Below are 12,761 nucleotides of genomic sequence, written 5' to 3'. Positions count from 1 at the left end.
CTTAAACCCCCCCCCCCCCACCCACCCATTTTTTCTCTCCTCCTTTTTTTTCCCACAAATCCTTTAACTTTTTTATATATTTTTTTTCTACTTCTGACGCTGCATCTTTACATTTTGTACTTTTAAAACAAAAAGCTTCAGCAGTAAAAAATGAAGGCAAATTAAAAAATGTTTGTGTTTGCCCGATGCTCGATTGCAAACCACCAGATTGTGTGCGACTGTTCTGAAATACAGGTACTCAATGAGCCCGATTAATTTTGACTGTTTTTTAAGCTAGAATGCCGACAACACTGATTTACAGACAACAAGTAAATGAAGAGTTAAAATCTTAAGACTTAAATTGTTACTAAACCCAGGACCCTGCATTTACTATATCTGGTCACCCACAGTACACAGAACTTGGAAATGCAATTATTTTAGTAAATATAAACGGCTAAATACCTTTTTTTCATCAGCAGTTAGAGCCGTCTCATGACTTCTAAAGCTTGTAGGAGGAGTTTTTATTCTCCCCTGATTGTCCTATAAGGATGCAGGACCCCTGACCCTCTGTCTGGACAGGGCCGATTGGCCCAGTGCTGATCACATGCACTCTACCAAGGAAAAACACTCTAGCAATGCACACCAAACTGAGCTCTGTAGTATCAGGAAATGATTAGGGGACAATGGGAGAAGGGGAGTATCAGAGAAGAGAGGATCAAACAGCCTTTTTACACCAAGCAGAGGATTAACCCCTTAGGTTCCACAGTGTGTATAACAAGCATTCTTTACTGCATATATAGACTGATTTTAAAGGGGTTGTAAAAGGTAAAAAAAATTTCCCTAAATAGCTTCCTTTACCTTAGTGCAGTCCACCTTCACTTACCTCATCCTTCCATTTTGCTTTAAAATGTCCTTATTTCTTCTGAGAAATCCTCACTTCCTGTTCTTCTGTCTATAACTACACACAGTAATGCGATACTTTCTCCCTGGTGTGGAGAAAGCCTCTTGAGGGGGGAGGGGCGAGCAGGAGGGTCAGGACGCTATCTACTTTGCAGATAGAGAAAGGAGCTGTGTGTTAGTGGGCGTCCTGACACTCCTGCTCGCCCCTCCCCCCTCAAGAGGCTTTCTCCACACCAGGGAGAAAGCCTTGCATTACTGTGTGTAGTTACAGACAGAAGAACAGGAAGTGAGGATTTCTCAGAAGAAATAAGGACATTTAAAAGCAAAATGGAAGGATGAGGTAAGTGAAGAAGGACTGCACTAAGGTAAAGGAAGCTATTTAGGGAATTTTTTTTTTACCTTTACAACCCCTTTAACTGTTGCAGGTTTAGAAACACAGGTAATAATTTTTTTTTAGTTTAGAGTAGAGAGGAGAGAGGGATTAGAACGCTTCTCTTTCTTCATCGTTTTTATTGCCGTCTGTGTCCCCATTAGGGAGATTCCCCCTCTCAATTTGTCCTGTTTGCCAATATCATTGAAAGTAAAATAAAATCTCAAATTTTGGGTTGTCCCCAGAAAAATATTTAAAGGGGTTGTAAAGGTAAAACATTTTCCCCCTCAATAGCTTCCTTTACCTTAGTGCAGTCCTCCTTCACTTACCTCATCCTTCCATTTTGCTTTTAAATGTCCTTATTTCTTCTGAGAAATCCTCACTTCCTGTTCTTCTGTCTGTAACCCCACACAGTAGATCGAGGCGGAGTTACAGACAGAAGAACAGGAAGTGAGGATTTCTCAGAAGAAATAAGGACATTTAAAAGAAAAATGGAAGGATGAGGTAAGTGAAGGAGGACTGCACTAAGGTAAAGGAAGCTATTTAGGGGAATAACATTTTACCTCTACAACCCCTTTAATTTGAAGGGATTTTCTCTCACTTACTGTTGGGCTATGGGAGAGGATGTGAAGGGAAATCTCTGCAATGGGATGCAAATAGTGAAAAAAAGAAATATGACAGGGGTTATAACCCTTCTTTGCTCTATCCAAAAAAAAGTTTTGCTTATTGTTCTACTTTAAGTTTCAATAGTAACTTATAGTGCATACTCACTAAAAATGCACTACAGATTGCTTTAGCAGATGACACCCGCTACCCAGCCACGATGCTTGAATAAGCAGCAGTTATGTCAGAGAGGCGATCGGGCGCAGGTTCCCAGACACTGGCTCCATGTTTGCAGGTGCACCAGCCCTTCACATTCCTCTAATTACATGCTCTGTGAGTTCTTCAGCATCAACAAGGGTAAAGGGGTGAGGAGGTGGGGATGAGACCCCCCCAGAAGGATTTAATCCCGATTAACCCGTTCACCTTTCGCTTTAAGCTCTCCCAGCACTGTGGCAGTTGAAATATTGGGACAAAGCAACATTTTCATGATGTAATTGCTCAGGAAGGGGGGTGTGAATACAAAAATCCACATTTTGGGGGAAGAAAAAAAAAGACCGCAAAGTACTTTTCCCCTGGACAGAATCATCACTCTTCCTCAGAGAAAAGAGTGATAACAAGAATAGCGTATAACAAGGTTAAATGCACAAAAAAATGCATGTTTGTAGAATCTTCAGTTAGACTGTCACCATGGCTGGAATATATATAGGGCAGCTAACCATTGTAAGTGAATATACTAGCCTTTCCCAACCAGGGTTCTTTGAAACCCTAGGGTTCCCTTCATAGGTTTCCAGGGGTTGTTTGACATCATTGATCTTTTTAGCTATCGGTAAAGGGGGATAATTCCCAATGATCACAATAATTAGGAGCATTCATTCCAGTGAAAAGGTTCTGTGATCTGTAGATATAGTAATTCTTAGGCCCTGTACACACGAGAGGATATCCGATGGAAACGGTCCGCCGGACCGTTTCCAGCGGACATTTCTGCTCCCGATTTTGATCTGATGGGCTGTACACACCATCAGATCAAAATCCCCGCGGAAAACAAATGGGGGACGTGGCCGCGCCGTCGCCGCGACGATGACGCGGCGACGTGCGCGACCCTGGAAGGTAAATACTTCCACGCATGCGTCGAATCACTTCGACGCATGCGAGGGATGGGGATCGCTTGGACTTATCTGGTGAGTCTGTACAGACGACCGGATGAGTCCGACGGACAGGTTTCCAGCGGATAGATTTCTTAGCATGCTAAAATTTTTATCCGCTTGAAAACCGGTCGGCTGGAGAAATGTCCGCCGAAAAATGTCCGCTAGGCCGTACACACGACCGGATTTGTCTGCTGGAACTGATCCGCGGATAAATCCCAACGGACAGATCCGGTCGTGTGTACGGAGCCTTAGTAAGAGTTCCCTGAGCCTGTTAAAAAGGTTGCAAAAGGCTGGTATATTACTATACACATACATCACAATAATTAGGAGCATTCATTCCAGTGAAAAGGTTCTGTAATTGATTAGGTACAGATGTTTACAGTAAAGGTACTGTTAATGCTGCAGCATAGAAAATACATTTTGGACAATTATGCGCTTCTAACCTTTTAATAACATTCTGGGGAAGGTCCTTCACTATGTTGGCATGGCTGTACCCCTGTGCACAAAGCCAGCTCCATAAAGGCGTTATGTGACCAGTTTGGTGTGGAAGAAGTGGCCTTCAGAAAGCCCTGACCTCAACCTCACTGCACAGCTTTGGAGTGAACTGGAAAATCAGTACCTGACCTTACTAATGTTCGTCGGCTGAATGGGACAGATTCCTACATATACACTCCAAAAATCCTGTGAAAAGCTTTCCAAAAACAATGGAGGTTGTTATAGCCAAAAAGGGGGCAACTCCATATTCATGTCCATGGTTTTGGAATGGGATGTCAAACAAGCTCATATAGGTGTGATGATCAGGAGTTCATAAACTTGGCTGCTTTCAGGCAATTTGTCTCTGAATGGAATTTCTAATGAAGGGGGGTAGGCATTGCTCCTCTGACCCACTAATTTGTACAACCCCAATTCCAAAAAAGTTGGGACTTGGGTGTAAAATCAACATACAGTGGGGAAAATAATTATTTGATACCCTGCAGATTTTGTAAGTTTGCCCACTTAAAAAAAATATAGACCCTTACTTTCTTTGTATCAATCAAGGTCATGGAGTGGGGGCTAGCCAGTCTCCAGACCTTAATCCTATAGAAAAGGTGGAGGGTGCTACATGTGATAGACCAACACAAAGGGGCACATGATTGTGAAGTGAAAGGAAAACAAATGGTTTTCAATTTCTTTTACAAATAAATATCTAAAAAATGTGGCATGCATTTGTATTCAGCCCCCTGAGTCAATACTTTGTAGAACCAACTTATAATAAAATGCATACAAATATTTGAAAAAAAGTTTAGAACATAGTGAACTTATACTTACATCCTGCAGTTGAAGCTAGCCTATTAAGATTTAAGTGAATTGACAGGCCACCTTAAAATGTATCTAGTCTTTAAAAGGGCTACCCTTTCTATGTGAAGAAGACATGACAGGCCACAGATGAAGATATGCAAAAAAAACACAATCACGGCCATGCAAACAAGATGGACAGACTGCAACATGCAGGAAGCCATATGGGAAGACCAATTATGAGCCAAGAGTGTGTTCTCACCGTTCTGAACAAAATGGCTGACCTAATCATCTCATTGGCTATGCCCAAATACCCTCCTCATCATCCTTTAGGTTCAGAGATGATGACAGAGGAAGCATCAAGAGCAGCATTAAAAGGGACAAAACAAACATTTGGTTAGTCACTGCAAGAGAAAAACAGAATAATGACAATAGTTGCATTAAAACAAAGTGCATGCATATTCCACAACATAAGGGCCTTTTTAGCCTTCAATGTTCCAAAAAGTCTACCTAGAGAAAGGCTGTCTTCTGTCCAGGCCCTCTCACACTGTGTGTCCCTTTGATGCAATGCAATCTCAGGCACTTATGCTTGATGTATGAGAAAGCAGAAGAAAATGATTACTGCCAGCGGCTATAGCCGCTGGCAGTAATCATATGCAAAAAATCTAACAGGCTAGTAGTACGGACGTCAAGTGATGGATTGACTTCAGTACCAACAGCCTGCCCATAGATGGATCGAATCTCGGCTGGTCGCTGCTGAGCAGGCCGTGATTCATATAGTCTATGGCTGGCTTAGGTATACAGCCACCTAACAAGCTCATGACCAAACAGTTAAACAACTCAAGGCTCTGCCACTTAAAAATCTCATTTGCTGTTTACTTAAGCAGCTTGCAGGTCACCCAACGAAACAGCTTGTCCAACTGAACGGCTCACTGCCCACCCAACTAAACTGTCAATGAAAATCTAGCATTTTACCCTTCTAAGTATCCTATTCATAGTATTATCCCCTGATGATCCTTCCACTATGCCACTTTCTCCAATCCTTTTGGCGCTTCTTTAAGATGGAACGCCAGTGAAGGACCCTTGCAATTAGGGCAAGAATCTTGCATTTAAGGTCAGAAGACCGACCCTACTCCAGGCTAGAATTTCTTTCCATACAAGAAGTCTACAACCACCCAATAGAGACACCACTGTTTTCAACCATAGGTCAGGATGACATCCTACCTGATCTGGGGAGGGCTTGTGGTTGGTTTGATTGGATTGGGCAGAAGACTTTAGGTGGTCGACTTCATAGTTATCCGCCATCAGTTTCATTCTGTTCTGTGTCTGTTGGGAAGGGACGGTTAAAATGAATTGTTAGACAAATACAGCAATGGCATCAGGCATAAGATATACATGTCTTTACAATAGATTTGAAAAAGAAAGAGAACTTAAAAAAGTTAAACATTTTGAAACTAAGAAAGCCAGTCAGACAATAAAAACAAATTGCTTTTAAACCGCTGAACATGCACCTTTGCAAATTTAAAGTCACAACTCCAAGAACGCTTCTCCTTCCAGAAGTTACAATGTTCTTCAATTTAGTGAAAATTATTTCCAGAAATACACTATACGACCAAATGATTGAGGACACCTGACCATCACTTCTATATTTACTTATGGCACATCCCATTCCAAAACCATGGGCTTTGACACTGAATTTCTCCACCTCCTTTTGTGGATAGAACCACCTCCACTCCTTTGGGAAGGCATTTCACATAATTTTGGAGCACATCCCTGGGCATCTGTACACATACAGCCAAAAGAACATTTGTGAGGTCAGATACTAAGGTTGGACGAGAAGACCAGGCTTGCAACTGGATTTTCAATTTGCTCCAAAGGTATTCAATAGGGCTGAGGTCAGGGCTCTGTGGAGGACACCCGAGTTCCTCTAAAACAACCTGATCAAACCATGCCTTCGCGGAGCTGACTTTGTGCATAGGGCACAGTCCTGATGAAACAGAAAAGGGCCTTCCCCGAATTGCTGCCACAATCTCGAAGTGTGCATTTGTCTAAAATGACTTTGTATGCTGTAGCATCAACAGGACCATTTACTGGAAAAACCTGAACTCAATAATTCCAAAGATGCCTACATACTTTTGGCCATATTGTGTATGTCTTTTTGTTATGTTGGTCAAATTGCCAACAATTAAATTTCTGCAGCCTGTGCCACCACGCTGTCTGCTGTTTGGACCAGGAGTATACAAGCAATAAAGCTCACTCACTTAATCATCCCCTCCCAACCATTTTGACCTGGTGTGTGGTAGGTCAATAAAATTGTTCAGTTCAGGAAATTACATCAGCTACACTGAAACAATAAAACAAATGAATGACTTTAGAAAGAACACAAAACAATTTAAAAAAGGGTTTTTATATTTAAGTGTTGAGTTCTTCCATAACGTACAGGTTACAGCAACATTGCAGCCACCAACGCCCCCGAAATAATGAGTAACAGGGTCGTCCAGCCACAACAAGTCCCGGAGTTTACAGCTGAGAATGTACGTGGGACATCAGACACGGGATGAGCACAGATGTGGCGGACAATCGTCCCCAGCTGGGCTCGGGCCTGCTGACACAGCATTGTCACTCTCCAGGGGGGACAAGAGTAAATATTACTTAATGTCCAAACTATTTCAACTTCAGCTCTCTCCAGTAATTTAAGGTCAGCTGTTTGTTTGCAAGGCTAACCATCCAAAACAGAAATTGCCTTCTTATTCTCCTGAATGGGCTGGGCCGCTCCAAAGTTGCCGCCAAGGACAGTGCGATCTTGGTAGCAGCACTGAAATAAGACAGGACAATGAGATAATCTGGATTTGTGATTACCTCTAAATACCTGTCTTGTTCTGTTATACCTGAACAGACTCTTCAAGTACCCAGTGCAAAATCACTAAAACTTTGTTTTTGTTGTCTGCATTTGCCTTATGCTTTTTTATAAAGACAAAATCTAGCTTACATATTGAATATAAATGCAAAATATTTGTAATGTAAACTGCTCTAAACCAACATAAAGCATCAATATAGATCTACTGCCGATGTGTGAAAGAGATCATAATCACAAAGTTTTAATGCCGCGTAAAACTGCTTGTGCCACCTGCCTACCAACTGGCAGGAAAACAAACACTGGGAAGAGAGTTTTGTTATGGGGAGTGGTAGAAAGGAAACATTCTGCAGAGCAATTTTGCCTCGTCAATGACAGGTTGGATAAACACCTATAATGAATTACTTTAGCACCCCCATACTCACTTTTCCTGCCTTTTTTTGTTTAAACTCCCTTCATGCATGCTTTTTCCTGGGGTTTCCAGCCGTGACTTTTTTGGTCTTCTTCCTTTTCTCCCTGTGGCTGAGGTGGGCAGCCTTCCATAATACATTGCAGAGCATTCTATATTCATAGTCTACCTTTCCCTTCAGAATCACCTCATGTGAGGTGAATGTCAAAAAGAGAACTGCACTCTGCTATAAAAATGGATGGATTGTTAAAAATCTGTATTACAATAGTTCTTATTTCTGGTACATAAGTAAATGAGGCTTCTTCCTTATCAGTGCTGGAGGGACTTTGGATAGCTCCCAGCATGCAAAGCAATTGCTTGTTTTGAAAGATGGTAAAATGTCCGCTATCCTGTGGGAGTTGTTGCAGTCTAAACACTTTAACTGGAAGGAAAGGGAACAAAAACGAAAAAAATCTGATGCACTGAAAGAGATGGGCGGGTGTAGAGTGCAGGAGTATCATTAACTTCAGACACAAAGCAAAAACCACCAGAGAAAACAGATATGGTTATATCTTCCAGTGCTGTTTTACTTGCCAGCTGATTTGTAAAGCAATACAGATACTCCTATTCAAGAGTCTGTCTGCCCAATATGGAGATTTCACTGTTTGGCGGATACTGGAGGGTTAAACTCCCTTACAGTTTCTTCTCAAGAACTCTAATGAGATCTGTGTGCAGAGTTCCCTGGTCTGAAAACCAGCTGTGCCCATTTTAAGAGGCTATCCCTATCCTTATGCCGAGTTCCAGGTCTACATACTTGTTGTGCCCATTATGAGGAGTTACTACCGTCCCAGCAAAAAGTTACAGGCTTTGCACATCTGTTGTATTCATTATGAAGATCTTCCCACCATCCCTCCACAAAATCCTGTCTCTGCCCCTTTGCCATGTCAACTAGGAGTGGCTCCTGCCATGTCTGCATGCCCAGTGTACCCATTATAAGAGGCTTCCTCCATCCATGTGCTAATTTGCTTTGTCTGTGTAACTGCTGTGCCCATTATGAGGTATTCCCACCATCTCTGCACTGCATTCTTGGGTCTGGACGACACTTGCTGTACCTATTATGAGGGGTTCCCACCACACCTGCACTGAGTTATTGGGTCGTCACACTTGCTGTGCACATTATGAGGTGATCCCACCATCCCTATGCCGTTTTTCCAGGTTTGCACACCTGCTGTGCTCATTACGAGGGGCCCCCTACCATCCCTGGTGGATGTTTTATTTTATATTATGGAGAAAAAAAACTGCAAGAGCTGGAACACATCAAACTCTAAGCTGGACAGAAACAGATTTAGGTATCATGGCAGGGAGATCTGTTGGTGTATTCAATATGTATAAGAAGTCAGGAACTTATTAACTATAATTATCATCACCCTTAGGTGGTATGTGCAACGGTTTACAGCCTCAACAGCCCAAGCAGGTAGTTGGAATACTTGAACACATTTTGAAGCCCACCCTGATATCTCTTGCACCTGTAGGCAAACCTAGGCACCTCTTTTCCCTAATTATCACTCTGCACAGCAGAAACTCCCACACTTGCTGTGCACATTATGAGGAGATCCCACCATCCCTATGCTGTTTTTTCAGGTTTGAACACCTGCTGTGCTCATTACGAGGGGCCCCCTACCAATTCTGGTGGATGTGCTGTGCTGGTGGATGTGCTGTGCTGGTGGATGTGCTGTGCTGGTGGATGTGCTGTGCTGGTGGATGTGCTGTGCTGGTGGATGTGCTGTGAAAACATGATTGCTCACTGGCATACACACAGATTTTAAGTAATTCATCTAAACTGGCATGCTTTTATTTCTCTTTAAAGAAAGACAAACAAGGCCAAGTGGGGTGTTCGTATACATTTGCCTGAAGATGTTCTGTAACCTGGCAGATTTTCCTGCATGGAGCCAATGATCCTCGTCACAAGCTCATCTATTGTCACGGAGGCCTCCTGATCACAGACTTGTGAAACTATGTCACCTTAGTTAATTATGGCCTTTTTTCAACAAGTGTAAACTCAAATTAATTATATGTACCAAGAAATGCAGATTGAACAGTTATTGCTGAGCCCTGGAGATCTCTGTAAGCAAACATTGAAATAACGATATGAGAAGTTGACGACGGCATTCGGAAACACAAGGGTGGGTGGGAAAACTCTGCCACTAAGATGTCCAAATTGTTGCAGAAATAGACATGTGTTTAATGTTCATCCAAAACGGAAAAGAGAGTCCAGTTCTGATCCCAGAGCTTTTAGCTATGCTGACAACTTCAGAAAGTCTTGCTGCTGATGGTATAGAAGTAGTGGTCTCATGAGATCTTATTCAGATATCTCTGCCGTAGTGCAGTCCAGTCCGTTACATAATGTGTGTTAACTTGCATTGCAGTAAAGCAGCCCATTGAATCTGAAAGGGCGAGGTTTTAGGCCTCACACACACTGGGAGTTTAGCGTCAATGCATGAGATTCTATTGTTTGTGTGTGGGGAAAAGGTACAGGTGCAAGAGGTCTGTGTTCTGGGCATTCGCCCCTGCTGGGCACATACTACCCGAAACCGTAGTACCACTGGGTGCAGTGTCCAGCCATAGCAGCTTTCAGCCTCTTGGGTCTTACCAGCTGCTGGAAGCAGGGCTGGGTGGTGTACTCATACTTTCTGCCCGCATACAAACATCAAAATCTCATGCACGGGGTAAATGCCCAGTGCGCATAAGGCCTAAAACCTCTGTTTTAGTGCATTGGCAACCTTCTCAAAACTGCAGAATTTATTTTTTCAATTGCGTGCATCACAACGCACAGACTGCTTACAGTTATGCACTGTTATGCATTGAAACACATGCCACATACTGTATTTGTGCTTTAGAGGTCTATTCTCAATAAATGGAAATTCAAATGCATCACACCACATGTGTGACCGCAACGCATACTGTAGGTTCAAAGGGGCTCCGTTTTTATATTTCTAAACTGACATTTTATATCTTAAACTATAACTAAAGACAAAACTTTAAGACCCTGCAACTTTTTAGTTTTGGATAGAGGGAATATGAATTAGAACACCTGTAATCTTTTATTCCTGTCTGTACCCCGATAGATTCACCCTTTGAAAGTGAAAGTAAAAAATAAAATCCCAAATATTGGGTTGCTCCCAGAAAAGTAATACAGGGGAAATCTTCCAATGGGGACACTATATCTGGTGACCTGGGGGTCCCCAAGAAATTCCCTTGATTTGCAGAGATTTCCTCTCACTTCCAGTTTGGCAATGGGACAGAAAGCTACAGGGTTATAACCCTCCCCATCTCTATCCAAAATCTAATAATGAATTGTTACAACAGAAGACATTAAGTAGACTTTAGCTGGTCATCCATGTGTAGGTCTATGTTCAAAACATGTGTATAGAAATTTTGAGAAAATATTTTCTTTGCAGCAATCATTGAGTCAACTAATTTGCATCCAAACCTGCTTATTTCGTAGGCCCAGATGTAAGAAACAGGTTTCAATATGAAAAAATAAATAACAATTAAATACACCATTCACAGAATTTCTTTTAGTTGAGAATAAATTTGCATCCTGTTCCTTCGAATATTCTCATCACTATGCTTGAAAATGAAGGTCAATTTGACCCCACTAACCATTAGAGAATTGAACTAAAGTTCCTTAAACAATTTTGAATGAAACTCTACTGGTGCATGGCCAGCTTTAGGCAGGGTTGATTTATTGTATCTGTGGCCCTAACACAGGATGAATGTTTGCCCCACTCAAGACAGCCAAAAGCCAGCAGCAGGATAGATTCAAAGGCAGTGGAAGAAGGCCAGATCTTACTATGGCGAGGAACCAACCTAGGGACTGTGAAAAAGTGAGACGCTGTGGGGAGCAGCAGGTGACAAAAAAGAGGGAACAGATCGGGGAGGTCCAGGCCCGATGACAGAGAAATTACACAGATGTTTTCACCAGGAGAGGCCAGAGACGGAACATCTGGACCGGCAGCACAGAGGAATGCGGGAGCAGATCCAAGCCAGTGTGAAGTCTCCAGCTCCTAATCAAGGATTGATCTACAGGGACTGAACTCACAGAGGACCTGGAAAGTCAACTGAGAGCAGAGTATTTCTTTTTGTTTTTACAGGGTGTACATATTTTCACAACAAACATACATATGTATTTGTTTGGGGGAAATGTTATTTATATATATATATATATATATATATATATATATATATATATACATACATACATACATACATACATACATACACACACAAAAACACTACAGTATATACATTAATTTAGTAGGTGTTTGCCTTCCTTCCACGGCTTGCCTTTGGACTTCTTGCCATGCCCTCCATCAGCTGTTTAGTTCTGGGATTTCCATTTACGTTAACTTATGCATTGTCATTTTTTGACTAGCTGACCCAGTTTGATGTGGTCCGCACCTAGTCTGGTGGTGTTTTGGTTTGGTAGGCATGTTTTGGTTCCACTCCTGTTTTGTCCTTGTTTTTTCCAGTGCTCCTTTTTGCCTGACCAACTATAGGTAGGGGCGGGTTTAGGCTATCACCTGTCCCCTATCTATTGATTAGCACGCCTGTGCTCCTCTTTAGGAGGCTTTAAAAATCATAGCTAGGACTGCAGTTACACAGAGTGCCTTAACGCTGGCCTGCAGCTTACCAGGTATTTGCAAATACATGCAACTAAACCTCTGTTTTTAATTACATACAGCAGGCATGTCCAAAGTCCGGCCCGGGGGCCAATTGCGGCCCGCGTTCCGATTTAATTTGGCTCCACTGCCAATTTGGATATATATGCCTTTTGTAGCACCCAACGAATCCCAGAGCATCATGCATTCAGAGGCTGCATTCATGTAAATGGTGAGGCTGCATTTATGTAAATGATGAGGCTGCGGTCATGGCAATAGTGAGGCTGCATTTATGGCAATAGTGAGGCTGCATTCATGGCAATAGTAAGGCTGCATTCATGGCAATAGTAAGGCTGCATTCATGGCAATAGTGAGGCTGCATTCAGAGACAGCATTCATGGCACTTATGAGGCTGCATTCAAGGCAATGGTGAGGCTGTATTCATGGCAATGGTGAGTCTGCAATTCAGAGGCTGCATTAATGGCAATGGTGAGCCTGCAGATGGGCACTGATTAGGCTGCATTGATGGGCAATGACCCTTATTTTGCTTCACAATTCTTTCTTTATTTTTTTTTCCCCTGAAACT

At 42.3% G+C, this 12,761-nt stretch overlaps 1 protein-coding gene across 12 annotated transcripts in view; it reads right to left on the bottom strand.

Annotated features, from left to right (window-relative positions):
* Window positions 1-12,761, bottom strand: part of ERC1 (ELKS/RAB6-interacting/CAST family member 1) — a 351,485-nt gene that overhangs the window by 42,692 nt on the left and 296,032 nt on the right. For 7 of the 12 annotated variants that reach the window (XM_040345288.1, XM_040345294.1, XM_040345289.1 and 4 more), the window contains one exon: window positions 5,497-5,598. In XM_040345288.1, coding sequence (XP_040201222.1) covers window positions 5,497-5,598 — 102 coding nt within the window. Of the gene's footprint in view, window positions 1-4,534; window positions 4,600-5,496; window positions 5,599-12,761 lie in introns of all 12 variants that reach the window. The other 5 variants (XM_040345296.1, XM_040345298.1, XM_040345297.1 and 2 more) reach the window with 1 other exon arrangement.

Source organism: Rana temporaria, chromosome 3 (genome assembly GCF_905171775.1).
Source record: "Rana temporaria chromosome 3, aRanTem1.1, whole genome shotgun sequence".
Taxonomy (NCBI): Eukaryota; Metazoa; Chordata; class Amphibia; order Anura; family Ranidae; genus Rana; species Rana temporaria.
The sequence above is the reverse complement of the archived record's forward strand: the minus strand, read 5'-3'. Positions and strand labels throughout refer to the sequence as shown.